Source organism: Scylla paramamosain, chromosome 35, assembly GCF_035594125.1.
Source record: "Scylla paramamosain isolate STU-SP2022 chromosome 35, ASM3559412v1, whole genome shotgun sequence".
In the NCBI taxonomy this organism is placed as follows: domain Eukaryota; kingdom Metazoa; phylum Arthropoda; class Malacostraca; order Decapoda; family Portunidae; genus Scylla; species Scylla paramamosain.
In genome coordinates this window covers 128324-150000 of record NC_087185.1, presented here as the reverse complement: position 1 = coordinate 150000, position 21677 = coordinate 128324, and the positions used below count along the sequence as shown (strand labels likewise).

The following is a 21677-nucleotide window of genomic DNA, read 5'->3' as shown; positions in this document are numbered from 1 at the left end:
TGTGTGTGGAGTGCTGCAGTGTTGGCCACACATTCTAATACCCCACCCACAGTCACTCAAACTCCTCTCTCCTTCACACAACTGTTTGCTACCTATGGTTCCTTGAGTGATGATCAGAGGCAGATTGATAAAGAGATCTGTTTGTTGTCCATGTGTAATATATATGTATATATATATATATATATATATATATATATATATATATATATATATATATATATATATATATATATATATCACACTAACACACACACACATACGTGCGCATATATACATACATATATATATATATATATATATATATATATATATATATATATATATATATATATATATATATATATATCACACTAACACACACACACATACGTGTGCGCGCGCGCACATCCGCGCTCAGTCACACAGCACTGGGCAGTCAGTCCTGCTACCCTCCCTCCCCTGTCCAGCTCACAGCCACACTTATTAGATTAGTTGCCATTGAGCAAGAGCATTCAAATATGTGTGGTGGTGCTGGTGGAGTATAGGTGGTAATGCTGTTTTGGTGGTGGTGGTGCTGGTGATGGTAGGGGGTGATTTAAATGTGATTGTGGCAGTGTATGGAAGGTGTGGTGGTGGTTAGTAATAATATTGATTTTAGTGAGTGAGGAAAGTTGTTTTGATAGTAAAGCAAGTGCCTTCATTTAATGTTGGTGGTGGTGGTTGTGGTGGTAGTTTATATTTTAATTTTGAAGTCATGTGTTTTTATCTCAAGTGTGATTTATTGCAAACACACTTTCTGCAGTTTAACATCAGTGGTGGTGGTGATAATGGTGGTGACTAGTAGTACCTAACTACACATACATAATCATTACAAGTTGTAGGCAAACATTAGTAGATGTAGCTGTAGTAGTGGTAGTGATGGTGGTGGTGGTGGTGGGTATAGTAGTAGTACCTGACTACACATATTCATTTCAAGTAGTAGGCAGACATTATTAGTAGTAGCTGTAGTAGCAGTATTAGTATTGGGTTGGGTGGTGGTGGTGGTGGTAGTGGTAGCAGCAGCAGTGACAAGGGCAGCAGAAGTTGAGTTCATGACCAACAATCGTGGTGATCATTGTTATAATGTTAGTAGTTTTTGTTGCTTTTTACCTGGGGCGGCTCCATCACCCTAAATGACAGGTAGGGTGTGTTTGGTAGGAAGGAAATGCGTGTGGGGTGGAGGGCGGGGTGAGGTGAGCAGCTTCCTGTCTGTCTGTGTGTGACTCGCTCTGTCCCTCGGTCAAACCAGGCAGTCATGCGCATCACCATCATCATGCTGCCTCCCACTCCCTGCTTTATGTATGGCTATGGCTGTCTATCACTGACACACACACACACACACACACACACACACACACACACACACACACACACACACACACACACACACACACACACACACACACACACACACACAAAACCTCCATTCAAATATTAAGAAAAAAGCCATAATACTCCTTTTTCCATCTTTTACTAGTGCATTACTTGTCAAAAACAACATTTCAAAACACTCAAGTTGAAGGAAAAACAACACACACACACACACACACACACACACACACACACACACACACACACACACACACACACACACACACACACACACATATGCAAAACCTCCATTCATATCATTCAAATATAAAAGGCAGTAATCTCCATCTTTCCATCTTTTACCAGTGCATTAGTTGAAATGTGAGCCAACACTTGTATGTTGTGGTTAACATGTACAGCTCACGACCAAGACGTCTTTGACAAATACTTTTTTTCTAGAGACTTGTAGCTCAGCAAAAGTGAGAAAGGTACATGTTACTTATTGTGAGGTGCTAGTTATTGATCAGTCAGTCACATGAGAAAAAAGAATAGTATTAAATGAGGTGGGAAGGGGAGAGAGAGATATGTTAGTTATTAGTTAGTCACATAAGAAGCAATAGTGTTACATGAGAGATAGGAAGAGGAGAAAGGGAGTAGAGATGTTAGTTATTGGGTCAGTCACATGTGACTTAGAAAGGAGCAATAGTGGATAGGAAGGAGAGAGAGAGAGCAGAGAGAGGGAGGAAGAGGGAGTGTGTGTGTGTGTGTGTGTGTGATGTGTGTGTGTGTGTGTGTGTGTGTGTGTGTGTGTGTGTGTGTGTGTGTGTCGGATGTTTTTGTGAGTGTATTCCAAAGTGACACATGTGCCAGTTTGTTGTGTTATTAGGAGGCTTACCATGTCAAGTGGTGATTGGCAGTAATGGTGTGACGCTACGGACACCCATGATCTCTTACACACACACACAACACACACACACACACACATCCACATCCACATATCTATCTTTACCACTACCTTGCCTTCCCTGCACCACTATCTACCGAAATATGAACTTAAACGCATCTGAAATAAATGTGTGTCGTGAACGCGTAAAAATGTTTGGCAGCTCAAAAGTGGTGCAGCTGTAATTACGGAACAGGAGTGTTGTCAGCACACATAATTAAGGTCCCCAAGCAGAATTAAATTAGTTCATTTCAATTTGAATGGCAAATAACCATATCAGATTATTCACATTGTTGTCTTGTTGTTGTGCATGCAGTGATGGTGCTGGTGGTGGGCCCTTCACACACACACACACACACACACACACACACACACACACACACACACACACACACACACACACACATTTTTTCTCTTTCTCACTTTTTCTTTTTGCTATGAGTGAAGTATTAATGACTTCCATGTACCAGTACAGGCAGATGGAAATGAAGAAGGTTAATAAGTAAAATAAATATATTGCTTTTTTAGTTAATTTATTTATTAGTTTATTTTTCCTTCCCTTTTTATCATAAGTCATGTTCAGAAAAAAGAAAAGGAAGGAAAAGGGAAGAATGAAAAGTGTGTTGAGTGAGATGCTTGTTGGTAAAAATAGAAAAAAAAAATGTCTGTTCTTTCATTTATTTATTTACTTATTACTGTGGATTTTTTTAGAATACACAAGAAAGAAAGATTGTTTAGTTTTTATGCATGCATGTGCAGTGAGTGAGTGTGTGCAGAGGTACTTGGCAAAGACAAAGAAATTAGGAAAGTTATATTTTAGAAACAAAAACTACTTGTGAGAATTTGAAGAGCTACATTTTAGAAGCAGAAGTTATTAATGTTCTTTGAGAAGGTAGAGAAAAGGGAGCTTGCTCTCTCTCTCTCTCTCTCTCTCTCTCTCTCTCTCTCTCTCTCTCTCTCTCTCTCTCTCTCTCTCTCTCCTCTCTCTCTCTCTCTCTCTCTCTCTCTCTCTCTCTCTCTCTCTCTCTCTCTCTCTCTCTCTCTCTCTCAGCAACAAATACTGGAATTGTATGGCAGCAAGAGTAATGTGATTTGAATGTTATTTATTCACTAAGTATTAAATTATAATTGATTTTTTAAAAAGTAACGCCAAAATTTTATTTTTTATTTATTTATTTATTTTTTTTTTTTTTTAGCACGTCTGAATAAAGCATGTTTACTTAATAGTTTTGCAAAAGAGTTCCACTTTTATGTTGTTGTCTTCAGGATTTGGAATGCCTTTTAAATGTGAGGGACTTTGCATAACACTGGACTGAATATGTTTGGTTACCCTGCTTTGTTCATGGTGTGCTGTGTAGGTGTGCTTGGTGCCTGCTAGTAATTTGGAAGATAGGGATTGTGTTCATATGAAAAAAAAAAAGCAGAATACACTTGATTCTTGATATTTACAAGTGCATGTGTATTTAATTTTGAAGATAATGGTTGTATGAATAAGAAAGAGGCAGAATACACTTGAATCTTTTTATATGTGAGTGTGTTTCTAACTTTGAAGATAATGATTGCTATTGATAAGAAAAGAGGGGAGAATACTCTTGAATCTTGTTATTTTATGAGTGTATGTATATTAAATTTTGAAGACTGAGTTAATAAAAAAGGGAAAATACACCAGTTATTTGTGAATGTATATGTTTTGATTTAGAAGAAAAAGAGTCAGAATACAGCACAATCTTTTTTAGCACCAGTAAGATTATTAAAGCTCTTCTGCTTTTATATAAAACAAAAAACTTCACTCATAGCCATTAGAGTGTTAAAATAAATCCATATGTTGAAGTGATACTCTAAAAGTTGTACTCATTCACTCATTCACTCACTCACTCAGAAAACCATAAAGTTGTGCTGAGTTTTGAGTGAGTGAGAGGGACACACACACCAACACTGTACCTACTCTTGGGAAAACTCTTACCTGGTATAAGAAATGCATGGAGAGAGAGAGAGAGAGAGAGAGAGAGAGAGAGAGAGAGAGAGAGAGAGAGAGAGAGAGAGAGAGAGAGAGAGAGAGAGAGAGAGAGAAAGAAAGAAAGAAAGAACACTGGTGAAGTATTTTGACAGCATAGAAAAGTGTTAATCCTCACTTGAAAAAAAAAAAAAAAAAAAAAAAATCCCCCCCACACACACACACACACACACACAAAGTAATAAAGGTGATGGTGATTTTAAATGAACTGCAGAACACAGACATCAGTGCTGTACATAACCAGGAGACACATTCACTTACTTATCAGCAGACACTTAAGGTAATATAACTGGTAATGTGTTACTTGCCACATTTTTAAATGACCCTTTTCCTTTAGGATCGACTCTCACACTGTTGCCCTTGGCCACCACCTCTCTTACATAAAAAATAACAATAATGATGATAATAAAATAAATAAATGTCTCACACCTCATAGTACTATATTACCCTTATGACCTGCTCTCTCTCTCTCTCTCTCTCTCTCTCTCTCTCTCTCTCTCTCTCTCTCTCTCTCTCTCTCTCTCTCTCTCTCTCTCTCTCTCTCTCTCTCTCTCTCTCTCTCTCTCTCTCTCTCTCTCTCTCAGGCCTGGCAGCAGCCCCTCCCGCAGCCTTCAGCGCACCCTATGTCATCAACACTCAGGAGCCATATGTTGGCACTCTAATCACTGGTGAGTGTGTGTGTCTGACTGTCTTGGTATTCACTTAGATGTAGTGTACTGTATCTGAAGTTGAGTCATATATTGTGCCTTGTGTCATCTCTGGGAGTGTTTTGAAACTTTTTTGTGTGTGTTCACAAGGCAGTGTTTCCTATCATCCCTGTCCATATGAGCCAATTTTTTTCTTCACTTCATGTCAGAAGGTTGACCAGGAAGACTATCCAGGGATGTGCCATAGATAAGTGTAGTGGCATCACATTCTCACACACCCTATTGTGTCTCCATGCCAGGTCCAACAGCAGTAATTCCCCAGTACTATGGCGTGCACTGGGGAGTGTACCCAGCTAACATCATCCAGCAGTCTGGGCCAAGTGGACAGGCACGGCGGCCCCTCTCCCCCTCCCAACCCTCAGAGGTGACCAGCCAGAGCAATGGTAACTTAGCAGCATCAGCAGCAGCGGCGGCAGGCAACATGCAGGGCCCTCTATCACAGTACCAGGTACTAAGATCAGAGTTTGTGTGTCTGAGATCAGGGACTTATATCTTGTCAGGCTGTCTAGTAATTAATCTTTGCCTAGTCTTTGAAATATAGAAGTCAGGAGAATGTGAGTTTGAGTGTCGTGGTGTTGCCTGGTGTGGTATACATAAAGAAGTGTGAAGTTTTGAGGGGCATTACAGCAAGTGACAAGTTCTACGAGTCAAGCAGGCAGATAGTGGGGTGAAAAATCTTTATGGTAATTTTAACATTAGTGCCACATCCTTTGAAATGGTGTGGTCACTTAACCTGTTGATGGCAGATAGTTAGGCCAGAAGTATTGTTTGTAATGTAATTTTAACATTGTGCTAAATCTCATGAAGCCCTGTAGTCACTCGACCTGTTGATGCCACCCCACAGCAGGTGATTCCTGCATACTACGACCAGAACGGAGCAGTGTTGATGGGCAACCTGCGTGGTGTTGGCAATGGTGCACCGGTGAGGCTGGTGTCCCCTGCCCCAGTGCTCATCAATGGCGCCAATGGGGCCCAGGCAGCAGCAGCCGGGAACATGAGGCTTTTGAGTAATCAGGTAAACCAACAGACCAACACTTCCCTTGCCATTCTTGATGAATATTGTATTGCATGCTATCTTATGATTATCCTTTAATTTCCGAAGAGACCTTGTCTGAAGTTTTGAGTTATGAGGCAAACCAACACTTCTATTGCTTGCTTTCTTATTGTTTTCCTTTGATTTATGGGAAGAGAACAACCTGAAACCTATCTGGATTTCTTTGTGTGATTTCCTTTCAACTCAGTGAGAAGAGAGAGCTTAAGGTCAAGTTATTGTCTGTTTAGTAATTGATAAGTGTTGTATAGAATGATATTGTGTGTGTGTGTGTGTGTGTGTGTGTGTGTACTGATGGTGAGTGTTGTGTGTTCAGGCCCCCCAGATTGGCACCCCCCCCTGCCTCCCTGTACAACAGCAGCCAGACCCCAAGCCTCAACAGCAGCCAGACCTTCGCCGGCAGCACCATAGCAGGTGAGTGCGATGCCCGGCAGCGTTGACATGTTTGGTGTGCATGCACACGTCCCTCATGTAACATTAACACATGCTGGCCAGTTCCCGTTGGAAGGGAAATCCCAAGCTGATGGCTCCCTTGTGTTGACACTGTGGAAGGGACACTGCTCTTGTGTGTGGGGCTGACTGCCCTGCATAACTTGCATGACAGAGGGCTGCTGGCACACAGGAGGGACGCATCAGAGGCAGGAGCAGCTAAGGGCTTGGGATTTCATTTAAAATAGATGTCAAAACTTAATTCTGGGAGTCCCAAAACTGAGCTACAAAGAGGTTGTGTGGTGGCCCTGGGGGTTGGGGAAGCAATGGTGGTGGAGAGAATGGCTTAATGACTCAGGGAGGACACTAGGCTCACCACTTCGCTTCTCTGAGCCTGACTGGCCAGTCAAACATTTGCATGTATTTTTTAAAAATGTCTAACAAACGTGTTTGGACTAATCCTACTACCACCTGTCCCACCTCTCCCTCAGCAGCAAGAGGAAAGGAAATGCACACACAGACACACACCAGATGTTCCAAAACACTCACTGTTCAAGTGCTGCATAGCTGTCCAGCTCCCCTGGCTGTTGCAAACTTCTACTTTATTATTGTGTATGCCATTCCTATTTATTATTGTTTTCCATCTTGTAGAGTTGACTTGCATTACACCGCCCTCTGAAAAGTAATGGACCTCCTTGGGTTCATTATTGTCACCAATAATTACTGTACTGTATATATTTTTAAAAAATTGTATAAGCTTTGCTTTAACTTCTGTGAACCGTTGACTTTCAAAGAATAACATTTTACACACACACACACACAAATATGAGATTAAATAGCACAATTTTTAGTTCAATCCCATTTATTTGCAGTAGGTGAACACACAGTAGCTACATGTCCCTGTTTAGGTACACAGCAGCAGCCTTGTGCCGTGCCTGAGTGCCTGAGTGAGGTGGGCACGGCAGGTGAGGCAGGGCAGGCAGGCAGGCAGACAAGCTTAGTGCACCTGGTGTGTGGTGTGCAGAGCTGGCATGATGCAGGCACCCATCATGTTATAGATGACTCTAGCGTGTGGCTCGTTCTTGTGTCATTGCAGATTCCCTCTCGCAAGGTCTCCAGACTTCCAATGCACTAACAGGGAACAACTACTCGTTGGGGCTGCAAAATAGTAGTCTAGGTTTTGGCAATAGCACTCTGGGCACCATTGGATCCCCTGCTATTGGCAATTTGGGTGGTGGTAAGTTTATCCAGTCCATTATTAACACTTTTAACATTGTCACTTATACTTATTCCTTACTCTTTACTATTATTATTTTCATCTATTAGTACTATTATTATTATCATCATCATCATCATCATCATCATCATCATCATCATCATCATCATCATCATCATCATCATCATTACTACCACCATTACCATGAATTTATCCTGCCCTTCTGCATGTATGTATGAGAGAGAGAGAGAGAGAGAGAGAGAGAGAGAGAGAGAGAGAGAGAGAGAGAGAGAGAGAGAGAGAGAGTCTTCATCATCATCATCATATCAGCATAACTCTGCCACATAATCATCATCACCATTATGAATACTGTTTCCCATCATATAAGTTGACTGAAGAGTCCGTGTCTGTAATGTGCCTGAGTGGAGCACACATTAGCACTCCCAATTCCAGTGCTTGATTAAGGAAGCTGTGAGTGATGTCTTGTTGGTCTGTGGTGACTGATAACACTAATATTGTGTTATGCTTTGAGGCAGACTTGTTTGGTTCTAGTGGAAGGAAATAACACTGTTTCCTGGACTTGTCTAGTTAATGTTCTGATGAACCATAACTCAACATCCATAACTGCACACATTGTCACTTGCATCCTTATTTTTGTATAAATTTTTCCTGGTGATTGGAAATTCTTTTAGGTTTTTGTATGGTAGATATTGTAAATTTTCATCTTAAATCTTGTAAGTGCAGAAAAATGCAGGGAGTGGACAAAAAGTTAAAAAAAATAAATAAAAAGATGTATCCTTTGAATTGACATTTTATAAAATTTTTAGCTTGCTTTTCAGAAAAGCAAACTGATACTCAACATAACTTTATTTTATCCTAAGTTTGTTTAACCTGTTATAATTGGCTACTGGTGGCACACTTGATTCTCAATTGTACACGTCACTGCAGTTTAGACAACATACAGGTCCTTTTCTTTCCACTGTTCCTGTATGTCACCTAAGATTGCAGTGTTCCTATTCAATTACCAGTGACTAAGAGTTGTGCCTAAGGTAACATGTTCCTCCCCAGGGCTTGGTGGGAGCAGCATGGGGCGGAGGGACTCCCTGGACCGCACCACTTCAGTCCTGTCCCCGCTGTCCCAGGACTTCCGCAGTGCCAAGTGGACCAGTAACTATGGCGCGCTAGGCACTGTCACAGCCTCCCCAGGTCCCATTGGGCTCACTTCGGGCAATCTGACACCACCACCACCCAGTCTGGGGAACACTTCCTCAGCGCTGCCACTGGGTGCCCTCATGTCCGGCAACAGGGTCATCTCGGCCGCTCCTGGTGCCGAGGCAAAGTTCCGCAATGGTTCAGCCAACGGAATGTTCAACTCAGGCGGCCCATCATCGCTGTTCCCACCCCTCAAGAGAAACCTGAGCCTAGACAAGTGCACAGGACGGTCTCGTCTCTTGGAAGACTTCAGGAACAACCGTTTCCCCAACTTGCAGCTGAGGGACCTGGCCAACCACATTGTGGAGTTCAGCCAGGACCAGCATGGCTCCAGGTGAGGCACCACTTCTGAAGGGAAGCATGAAAAAAAGTGGAGAGAGGAAAGAAGGTGCCTGCCCACCCATCTGGCCATCTCTGTCTTGTCTCCTGCCTCTCCTCCCCTTCATACACACTTGTTACACCTTCTTTGATAATTACCTCACCTTCATTAGAAAAAAAAATAGTTGTTGATGTATTAATGATTGAAGTAATGAAAACAATATAGCAGTAGAATTAAAACAGAGCAAACAGGACATTGAGCCACTTTCTGGTTCTCTCTCTCCCACAGGTTCATCCAGCAAAAACTTGAGCGAGCAACACCCGCAGAAAAGCAGATGGTGTTCAATGAGATCCTGACCGCTGCCTACTCTCTCATGACAGATGTGTTTGGTGAGTTACTCCTACATTTGTTCAGTGCCTCCTTGTGATGAATTGATACCACTTGCCAAACTTTTATTCATGTAGATTATCAACAACAGACAAAGGATTACAGATGAAAACAATATTGCAGGAAACTACAAAAATAAAGCAAAGAAGCAGTTAACTTTTATACATGTAGGTTAACAACAGACAAAGGATTACCAATACAAAATAACATTGCAGGAAAGTACAAAACAAAAGCATAGTAGCACTAAATTTAATTCATATAGATTGACAGCAACAGATGAAAGATTATTGATACAAAAAACATTTCAGGAAACTATGTGATTCAGAAGTTCTTTGAGTTTGGAACACCAGAGCAGAAGACGGTGCTGGCCAACAAGATCCGTGGCCATGTGTTACCCCTGGCCCTGCAAATGTACGGGTGCCGGGTCATTCAGAAAGCCCTGGAGTGCATCGCCCAAGACCAGCAGAAGGACATTGTGCGTGAGCTGGATGGCCACGTGCTCAAGTGTGTCAAGGATCAGAATGGTGAGTGGCTGCACTGTGCAGGGTGAAGGCAGGAGGATACTAGCATTTCATTGTTTCTCATTTGTTTAACTGGATTGATTAGTTCAGAATGGTAAGTGGGTGGAATGTTCAGGGTAGGAAGGACAAGCACTACACTGTCATTATTTAAATGCTGGTTTACTAAGACATTCAGCTGATTAAGTTAACTGGTTTCATTGCTTCTGAATGATGAATGGGTGAACTGTTCAGGGAAAAGACAAGAGGATGCTACCATTGCACTGTCTCTATTTAAATGCACATTAGTAAGACATTCAGTTCATTAAGTTAGTAGAATTGATAGTTCCATAAGTGTAGAAGTATTTTAAGTGGCATTTGCATTTATGGATCTATCTGTGGAAGGGAGAGAAATCTGGGAAGTATTAAGAGAAAAGCTTACTTTGGGAATAGTGTGGTGATAGTGAGTGGTGAAGTAATATCACAAAGATAACTGTTGTTCAGTCATTTTACATGACTGTTGCATAGATCTTATGTTAATAAAGGTTTCTAATCCATCAGCTGTTTTAACCATTCTTTTGTGTCCACCCATGCAGGAAACCACGTGGTACAGAAATGCATAGAATGTGTTGACCCCATGGCCTTGCAGTTCATCATTAATGCTTTCCAGGTGAGAAAATTATCTTACTTCACAAAGCACAAAGTAAATGATGATGTATGAAGAAGAGAAATGAAGAGTAAGCACAAATTAAATGGTATGAAGAAGAGGAATGCTGCTGACAACAAACTAACTGCTCATTCATGATCCCTCCCAGGGCCAAGTGTTCACCCTGTCAACTCATCCATATGGCTGCCGCGTCATTCAGCGCATCCTGGAACACTGCACAGGAGAGCAGACTGCACCCGTGTTAGAGGAGCTGCACCAACACACCGAGCAACTCTTACAGGACCAGTACGGCAACTATGTCATCCAGCATGTACTTGGTGAGTCCCTGTATGTGTGGGTGGGTGGATGGGTGAGGGGGCATTCTTATGTCCTGTTTTTAAGTTAATTTGTCATATTTATCTATTTGTGTGCTTGTGTGTGCAAGTGCTTGTTATGAAGGACCATAAATTGCAGATAAGCAGATAGATCAGTAAAACAATTCTTTATCCTCTCAGTAATCAACAGCACTGTACATAGTCAAAAAGGAGTTACAATTGAGACATAACCCTTCCTTTTCTCTCCATTCCTTACAGAACATGGAAAACCTGAAGACAAGAGTAAGATCGTTGGTGTTGTAAGAGGAGGAGTGCTCAAGCTTTCCCAACACAAGTTTGCCTCCAACGTGGTAGAGAAGTGTGTCACTCATGCCACACGTGCTGAGCGAGCCATGCTGATTGAGGAGGTGAGGCAGCTCAGTGCTTTACTCATCATGTACTTGTGTGTCTGTCTGTAGTTGTGTATCTGTCCTTCTATTGGTTGATCTGTCCTCTATACTTGTATATCTTTCTCTATATAATAGACTGATGTGCTCATAAAGATAGTAAATAGAAATTATTCTCTCTCTCTCTCTCTCTCTCTCTCTCTCTCTCTCTCTCTCTCTCTCTCTCTCTCTCTCTCTCTCTCTCTCTCTCTCTCTCTCTCTCCTTCCATACCACACCACACCACAGACTCACAGTATGTCCCCCCCACAGTATGTTTATATACCACAGTTCCTCACCAAACAAGTGTCTGTCTGTCTGTCTCTCCCTCTCTCTCCCCTTTTATTTAAACATGAGTTACACAGTACAGATTGTGAAGTATATAATATGGTATACAATACTGTTCATTTTTGAGCTGTATAAAGACAGTTTCATACAGTGTGATACATAGCACATAATTTCTCACTTTCAAGCTATATGAAGATGGTATAGATAGTATTGTGAGCTTGGGTTGTCACTATTCCACAGCCCACAGACCCACAATATGTTTAAACCACAGTCACTCACCACAACTCCTCACCAAACAAATGTCTGTCTGTCTGTCTCTCTACTTTCCCACATATGAACACACACACTTTTTTTCTACAATCAGGCTAAGCATGTTGAGGTGCAATCAGTCAGCAATACAGAAAGATTACTCAATTAAATTCAATATCCGTTCACCACCATGACAAGTGTTGTTCATTTTTTCCTTTAGGTATGTGGGTATAGCGACAGTGCCCACAGCTCCCTGTTGGTGCTGATGAAGGACCAGTATGCCAACTATGTAGTGCAAAAGATGATTGATGTAGCCGAGCCAGCACAGCGCAAGATGCTCATGCACAAGATACGACCCCACATCTCAACGCTTCGCAAGTACACTTACGGTATGTGCCTGGACTTCTCACTTGCATATTGTCTGTCTTTCCTATTTGCTGGAAGTGTACTGTTGCTTGATCTTTCATTTATGCTTGTTTCTATTGTTGTTCGTTGTAACCTGTTACTGAATGTTACTTCCACATGTTATCCATCTCTTCATCTCTTGCTTGTTACTCCATCACTTTATCTTTTATTCATGTCTGTTTATATTGGATTATTGTGGACTTTTATCACTACATGACCATCTGACATGTGCTTTCCTCTCCCAACAGGGAAGCACATTCTCGCTAAGCTGGAGAAATACTTAACGAAAAATGCCCCCGACACCATGGGACCGAACATGACCAGCCCACTCTGAGCCAGTTTGTGGCTGGCCACCACCACCATCACCACCTCCACCACCACCACCACTGCTGCCATTGTCGCTGCTGCTAACACCACCACCACCACTAGGAAGAGAAGCAATGAATTGTTAATGGCACTTGAAGGCATGGAGGATTTCAATCAAAGGGAAAAGTTGCAGCAAGCAGTTGAGGGAAGAAGAGCAACATTTAGGAGATGTAAGAGTAATCTGCTTCATCCTTAAGTGTTGGAGTCACCACTGCCACTCGCCACGCCTCCTTCAGTGCCACACAAAATATGTTGAGGTTGGATGGCTCAAAAAATGTGTGCAGTTGATTTAGATGTACCTATTTTCACTTTTTCATTATTTTTCATATAATGATGTATTCATTGTTTCTTTCTTTCTTTCTTCAAGACAAAAGTAAAAGAGAAGCATTGATTTTTGACAAATCTGAATAATTCAGCATTTTATCAGGAAAGAACAAGTTATGTTAATCTTGAAGACGCTCAGTGTACGGAACGTCAAGACTGTCCGTACCTCTAAATTGTTGACAATGTGTTGGTCATTATCTGTACTGCAGCCTCAGATTGCAGGCGGCACACCTTATGAGTGAATTGCTGATGTGAATGTTGAATGATGACAACTTGACTTATAATAATAATTATTATTATTATTATTATCATTGGTATTATTTTATTTTACTACTACTACTACTACTACTGCTACTACTACTACTACTACTACTACTACTACTACTACTACTACTACTACTACTACAAATACTACTACTACTACTACTACTACTACTACTACTACTATACTGTTACTACTATTATTATTATTTGGTGTGTCCTTAATGCATAGTAAGTATTCAGCTAGGCTCTTGTAGTGTTTATATAGAGCATGTTATCATACTCTGGGCTTGCAGCTGTTGCATGATTTATTGCTGTAGTCAGCTTTACCCATATATATATATATATATATATATATATATATATATATATATATATATATATATATATATATATATATATATATATATATATATATTTATACATATTTATATATATATATCAAATTTAAATCTTGGATATATTAACTGTTTGCCACTTTTTATCCCAATTGGTAAATGTTGTTGACCTAACTATTGTATTTTCTCTTTTTCTTTGGTATTAGTAGTGGTGTGTATTGTTAGTATGTTTAGAGGCTGCATTGCCCTCAGCAAGGAAATGCAGTGATTCTTAAGAAAAAAGTTATTCAGCCAAGCAGAGTGTAGAAAGCCCCCACCCCAGGACTTTCTCTCCAAATGGCCAGAGCAGCTCCCACACGAGGCACTGGCATCCCGGCACCCCAGGGACCACCTCATGGCACAGCGCACGAAGGCCACACTGGAAATTACTTTTTGCTCATTTATATATTTGAAAATCAGTTTATTTATTATTTCATATATATATATATATATATATATATATATATATATATATATATATATATATATATATATATATATATATTTTTTTTTTTTTTTTTTTTTTTTTTTTTTTTTTTTTTTTTTGATAGAGGATGAAACCAACTCCTTGCGAGGTACTGGACACATGTGTCAGCATTTCCTCACCAACATCACCACATGTCCTCTTGCCAGCCAGACTTCACAACACTGGCTGAGGCCACGCTCACCTCAGGGTACTGTGCACCACCCATCCGTACCTCAGAAAGGTGAATTGCAACAACAGAAAATCTTGATTGACTTTGAGAATCTAATGAATAATGAAATGATGCCTTTGACCACAAAGGATCATCTGAATATGAATTAATGTTCATTATAGTACTAGACAAAAGGACGTGTGAGGCTGTCCACAAACATCTGCTAAGTGCTTTACACTTTGAATAACCAAAAAAAGTTAATGAATAATGAATATCATATAGTAACAAGAAGCTGAAAAGCATAGCAGTCCATCACACAAGAAAGCCTAGTGACTAGGCAGAGACAAGTGCAGGCCAAGTGACGTCTCTTTGGGAGACAGACAGAGTGAGAGGAGGTGCTGCTGTTGCCTTGCCTCCAGCCACTACAAGTTGCCGGGTGCCGTGTCATCCAGCTGTGAGTCGCCGTGGCTTTGGAACTCTGCCTCGTCCAGCCTCCAGGCCTTGTTGGTCTAGTGCATTGTAAAATTTTATGTACATTGTATCAACAGGTATATATAAAGGAAAATTCGTATGTGTAATAATGGGCATTACTGTAAATCTGTACAGTTGAATATTCTATATTTTCTTACTTGTTTGTGTGTTTGTATGTCATTGTGATGCTATCAGACCACCACCACCACTACCACATGGGCACTCAGCCCCACAATTGCAAACCAATAAAATTGATGCTCTAACAAGCTAAATTTAAAAAATCAACTATAAATCAGTCTTATGTCCTCATTAAGAGACATTTGTTGTCACAATTTTAATGAAATGGCACATACACTGCATTTGAGGGATTACAAACAACAAAAAGAATATTACATGGATGCCACAGTCTTTTCTCCAAGGTTTGCCGATTATAATTTTTGCAGTGCACTTCACTCCTTCCTCTCCCCTCTCTCCCTTCCCCTCCCCTTGGGCTGGCTGTGAGTTAAGGGAAGGGAGGAACCCCCCACCACCCACCACCACCATTCACCAGGTGCCACACCACCACTATGTACCCTCCCTTCCCTACCCAGCCTTCCCCAAGACCCACTGGCCAAAGTGCTGGCAGGTCATGACCACTAATCTGCTCAGAATCTCATGTGCTGGCCTGGCCCCTGGTGCTGGCACATGGCTAGAGGAAGATGCAGTGTTAATATATGTTTATCTTGTATCTTTGTATCCCTGAGAGCTTCTTGCAGGCTGGAACAGGCCCTTGTGTTTATATTGTAGAGTCTCCCCATCCTCCCTTGCCAAAAAAGACCTAACATTGTCAAATTTGTAAATTCTGTGAATATTATTGAATTTTTTGTGAAGCCAATATTCTGGCATGTAACATTTTGTAATAAATTAGTGTACAGAAAAAGCTGATGTGTACATTTGGAACATGTACCTTTTGTAAGTGCTATATTGTACAGACCACAAAGTGATATACTGAAGGTGTGTTGCGATGTATAGTAAATTGTAAATATTGATAATGACAAAGAAAGATCTTAGCTTGGCCTGTACCTGCCTGTACCCAGCACTAGTTGTATATTGCATATGTAGCTGTAATTTTCTTGTAAACTGTATTTTGTATATGTCCTAAGCTAACAATAGTTGGTGTAACATTACTGTCTTGATCTCACAACACTATAAGGGGGAAGGTGTGAAATGTAGCTACATACTTCTCGCTGCTTTTAGCTCGCCATTATCGGGATCATTGGTCTTTGTAAATTAGTGTTAAATTGTTCAACAATCTACCATAGTGATGTAGTGGATACTGTTGCCCCCAAATCCACAAAACAACTTCACACTCCTCCAGCACATACATGCTCTCTCCATAGAATTGGCTTTCTGGTTCTGCATTTGACTGAAATGTCCTGGTAATTATGAACTGAGTTGAGCCAGTCAAAGATGAGAAAGTTAGACAAGTCAGTGGTCATAAGCTGTACATCAGTGTACATTTTGCAAGTAGGTCACCTTATTATTTTGCCTTAATTATAGTCAGACATGGAAAATGACACACCATTTTTGACTACTATCTAAATCCCCCCCCCCTTTTTTTTTTTTTTTTTTTTTTTTTTTTTTTTTTTTTTTACCACTGAAATCTTTTCCTGCTTCACATTGAGATCCTTTAATGTGAAAATGTTTGCACCATGTCTGTTAAAATTTAGCAGTTACTGAAAAATTCTTGTCATTTTTTGTATTGTTTGTATTAGAGTAGTATAGCCTAGAGGTGTGCTAATTGGCGGCAGGGTACAGTCTTTCCTGGAGAGGCACAAGGATATATATCAAGGCTTTTGTTGTGATGTGGGAGCAAGTACTTCAGATCTTGTAACACTGACGAGAGGTTAGAGATCTTATCATGTCACGCAATCATGTGTTTGTGCCAACACTGCACTATCTTCATTACACTGAGCAAAGTAAGGTTATATCATACCTCAATATGGTATCAAATCTAAATTTGATAATTTTTCCAGATTTCATGAATGCCGCAGTGTTGTTGGAAATGTATGCTTGTGTGATGGAATATTTAGTCCTCTGCATTGATTGAATTAAGGCCTAATGCAGGCCATATACATATGGTCAACTGCCTGTTTCTTTAAATTACTTCACTTCTGCAGCTAATTGAATAAGTCATGTGGCATTGGTGAGCTCAACAGTCTGTCGTCATTGTTTGTGACTGTCACTTCTCCCAAAGCACATCACTAGCTTAACTAAACCTTCCTGCTGCTTTTACTGCCAGGGTAATGGCTCCCTAAAGCCCAAAACACCAACATTATTTACCTTGTCATCCAGGCAACTGCCACACTAGCATGTACCTATTGTCATTTTTCAAACTGTATTATATGTAAAAATATATCTTATATGCAATATGTATAAAATGGAGTGAAGCATTCCATTTGAAACATCCAGTTTTCTCTCTCTCTCTCTCTCTCTCTCTCTCTCTCTCTCTCTCTCTCTCTCTCTCTCTCTCTCTCTCTCTCTCTCTCTCTCTCTCTCTCTCAATGGCCAAAATGCTCCAATTAACTAATCTCTGCCACCATTGTGTCCATGTGTGTGCATGCATGCATGTGCAGTGTGTGCATGTGTGTTTCTGTTTGTTTGGTTGGATGGATGGATGTGTGTGTGTGTGTGTGTGTGTGTGTGTGTGTATATATATATATATATATATATATATATATATATATATATATATATATATATATATATATATATATATATATATATATATATATATATATATATATATATATATATATATATATATATATATACACACACACACACACACACACACACACACACACACACACACACACATTGTTAAATGGCCAGGGTGGTATGACATGGTCCTTCACTCCTTAATCATGCTGCTGCTGCTGTTGCTGCTGCTGCTGCTGCTGCTGCTGCTGCTGCTGCTGCTGCTGCCTGCATTTCCCCCGTACTCCTAAGAAAACCTGTTCTGTTCACAGCCCTTCCCTCACCCAATCTCTGGTCAAACTGACAGCAAACAAAACCCATGGTCTGTCATGATCCCCAAGCCCAGTGCTCCTCTACTAAAACTAATTGATTCCAAAAGTTAAGACTAGTGAAAGCTTCACAAAAAAAATTAAATGTATTATTATATGTCTATGCCATAATTAAAAGAATACTTTTGAAACCACATACTGTGGTACATGACAATCAAATCCTTAAGGCCAAGATCCCTCTTAAAGGGGACAGCAAAGAAGGAAGATTTCCCCCCTTGTCTCATTTTAAGAACTGAAATGAAAAAGATATGGTACCTAGTTTCCCTGCCTTGCCCCTTTGGTACCTTTCACAATGAGAAAGAAATACAGTAGCAATATTTTTCCAAACCAGCCGCAGACAGGCCATTCCTCCAAACCATGGGTGACAGCCTGCCTGCAGCAGGACTGGAGAATATTGATACTGCACTCCCTGTTCAACATGACCAGAAGTAAGGCCAAAGTATAACATTTCATTACCCCAAATTTTATTTTTTTTGTATTTATAGTCACCTCCTTTCACTCGTACTATATTTACACTTGTATTAATGCACAAAATTTGTCATCATTAACTGTCTCCGTTGCAAGGAATCCCCACCCAGAAAAACTTCCATCTGCTTTGACACCATTACAATGTTTCATCAGGAGTCACAGGGCTCTAAATGTTCCCTTCCATGGGCCTCCTCACCTTCAGTCCTTACACCTGTGTCCACAGCCATTCATAGTTGCAGTTGAGATTGTGCAAATTTTACCTGTCATTACAATAGTACTGAGGTCTTAGTTTATGCTGCCTTTTATGAAGGAGGCAACTGTGAACCGAACTGTATGGTTTTGCTAGTAATGGTGTAAAATTTATAGCCTTGACTTTTCAAGTGAATGACTGTGAACATTTGTGTTTAGTAATATCAAGAGACAGTGCCTTGCCCAGTGAGGGTGCCAGCAGCAGAGCACATTAGTTAGGGGTGAGGGGGGAGCAGGCCGGGCACAGCTGTGCTGTCTGGGCTGGCTTAGACTAGCTTGGGCTGACTTGCAAGTCCTAGTTATCTTGCATTTATGTTATAAACTATTTGCTTTTGCAGCACTGTTACTTGCTTGTTTTTTTTACTACTGTATTTGTAATTGCTATTACTGGAATTTGTAAAGTTCTCTTTTGTTGACACCATTAGCACCTTTAATATGAAAATTGAAGATTTTATATGTTTCTCCTTTCTTTTTAGGTTAAATTAAATTGAATTCTGTGTTCTAATGCTTTTTTCTTAAGTGAGGAGCATGCAGGACCAGCCCATGGCATAACCTGTCTTTACTTCATCATTCTGTGATGTACATGCTGTATCATATGTAATGGTAAACTCCATTAATAAACTTTCTGTAATGTGAATCTTAGTTTACTCCCCACCTTAACAACCACTGCTACATTAGGAACTAGACAAGCCAAAGTTCTACTTATTAATACTCACTTCACTAGAAGGAACAGTTAATAATGTTACACTGATAATACAAACCATAGCAGTTTCAAGTCTTGATGAGAAAAAGATAAATGTGCAGGATACCGAAATGAATAATGAATGGTTGAGAATACAGTAACAATATTTATTTTTTATGTATATAAAATATCCCTTACTTGCTAAGACAATTGTACCTTATTAGCTAGCAATCTGTCATCTGTCCATCACACAAAAGCTTATCTCTGCTTAATGTAAGCCTCCAACAGAACACTACTCAAACATGCCACAGACATGTCACCATACACAGATCCATATTACTGACCCCTCCAAACTCTCAACCTCTGTGGAAACTTTAAATATTTTGACTGTGACCATGACCATAATCTAGGCTTTGAAAAAATTAGTCTCCATCATCACTACATTCAAAATACCAAACTGTCATATAAGAAACATTTGTGTGATAGATAACAAAAACAACTACACTGATGTCACGAGAAAAGAATTCCCAATAATTCTGAGCCGAACTTATTATGAAAAGATTTATGAAAATAACACATGCAAATGAGATGCAGAGGATTTAGTGAAAAATAACACAACTTAAGAAACTAATGAACATGAATTGTCAATGACTAATGTGCAAGTACTATTTATACAATGTGCTTCAAACCCATACACTTCAATTCAATTCTACAATCTACACAAACCATAGAACTACTTTCGTTCTTTAACCAATGTCTAATAAGTATGTACCTGACAACTTTTTTGCTTCTTTATAATACTTGTACCTAAAAACAATTTTTGTAATAAAGTAACCAAAGTTTGGCTGTGGCTTCCAAGGAATGTAAACTAAACTGAATGATGATCTACTAATACAGATAGCACAGTAAGCCACAAATAGATGATAAAGAAATTAATTGATAAAAGAGAGAGAGAGAGAGAGAGAGAGACACAGGGGGGCTACTGTAGATACTGAAGAAACAAGATGACTGGCATCCTAAACATCCTATGGAAGTAGTTTGTAGTTGTATACCTTAAAAGTTTCCAGCATTTAGTAACATACCTTCACAGTCTTTAATCAGTCAGCTTTATTTTGGTGATGGTCTTGTATGTATATACCTTAAAAGTTTCCAGCATTTAGTAACATACCTTCACAGTCTTTAATCAGTCAGCTTTATTTTGGTGATGGTCTTGTATGTGTATACCTTAAAAGTTTCCAGCATTTAGTAACATACCTTCACAGTCTTTAATCAGCCAGCTTTATTTTGGTGATGGTCTTCACTGAATTCAGAATAAACAAGTGCAGCTACTTTTAAAGACAGGTCATGAATAAAAAAAATAGGATGTCTAACAGATTCAAGTTACCAAGATGCTTTCTTATCTGCTATAATGATGTCAATCTCTTCCCCTTGATCATCTCACAGTGACTTGTATCTTCCTGGTTGTCTCACCTGGACCTGAATCTTCCTGACTACCTCACTGTGACTCCTATCTTACAAGTAATAGCTAGACAGGGTGCCTCAAAAGAAGAGGAAACACTCACAAGGTAAGGAGGGCGGAGTAAGAGGCAGTACACAACCTTCCACCTTAGAAGGCGTATCTGGTCCTGATATCTTCCAGTCGCTTGGAAAGCTCATTGGGGGTTTTGTCTAAGTCTTCAGCAATGGACCGCTGTTTGACTGAGTCCACCATGTTGAACTGCTCACACAGATCACCATCGATCACATTCTGAAGAAACAAACGAAATCCACATAATGGGAGTCTGAAATCAATGACAAGTACATATTTTCATACAACTAACTGATATACATGTGAAAAATCTGAATCTGCAGGAATATAATTTTATAGTTAAGGAGATCAGAATCCCCCTACCCAAAACAATTTTGATCCAATATGCTTATAGCTTTTACAGAAGTTAGTGGCTATACATGTAATATTTACCACAATTTTTGTTAAGTTTGCTTGCAGTTTTTTAACGATTTTTTTCAAATGTTAAATTTTTTTAAATTTGATTCAGAGAATCATGCATTTTCTATGACACCCCAAACACAGAAAGCTAAAATTTTCACCCAAACTAAAAAATTCTGGCCTCCTTAAAATGAATTATATTATAACTGGTAATACAAAGACAGCACAAACATGGTTAATTCTTCTCAGTCTTCCATCATGGGATGCAATAAATACCTCCCCCTTGAATGACAACACAAGTAACACTGACAACACATCCTTTCCATACTAGTCTGTTTCTTGAGGACTGTCCTCACCCACTGAACTGTTGTAACACTGTCCTATTTCACAAGTGGCCTT

General features: G+C 39.9%; 2 protein-coding genes across 3 annotated transcripts in view; one reads left to right on the top strand and one right to left on the bottom strand.

Annotated features, from left to right (window-relative positions):
- The window catches only part of LOC135090473 (pumilio homolog 2-like), a 115735-nt gene extending 102287 nt beyond the window's left edge, over positions 1–13448 (top strand). The window contains 14 exon segments of the mRNA XM_063987212.1: positions 4871–4954; positions 5233–5441; positions 5838–6008; positions 6361–6378; positions 6380–6458; positions 7570–7710; positions 8758–9235; positions 9509–9609; positions 9916–10131; positions 10701–10774; positions 10920–11088; positions 11344–11492; positions 12266–12434; positions 12699–13448. Of these exon segments, the coding sequence (XP_063843282.1) occupies positions 4871–4954; positions 5233–5441; positions 5838–6008; positions 6361–6378; positions 6380–6458; positions 7570–7710; positions 8758–9235; positions 9509–9609; positions 9916–10131; positions 10701–10774; positions 10920–11088; positions 11344–11492; positions 12266–12434; positions 12699–12784 (2144 nt within the window). The 3' untranslated portion in view covers positions 12785–13448.
- A 6048-nt stretch (positions 13449–19496) lies between these two features.
- The window catches only part of LOC135090472 (splicing factor 3B subunit 3-like), a 29880-nt gene continuing 27699 nt past the window's right edge, over positions 19497–21677 (bottom strand). For both annotated transcript variants that reach the window (XM_063987209.1, XM_063987210.1), the window contains exon 25: positions 19497–21098. In XM_063987209.1, coding sequence (XP_063843279.1) covers positions 20958–21098 — 141 coding nt within the window. In that variant the 3' untranslated portion in view covers positions 19497–20957. The remainder of the gene's footprint in view (positions 21099–21677) is intronic.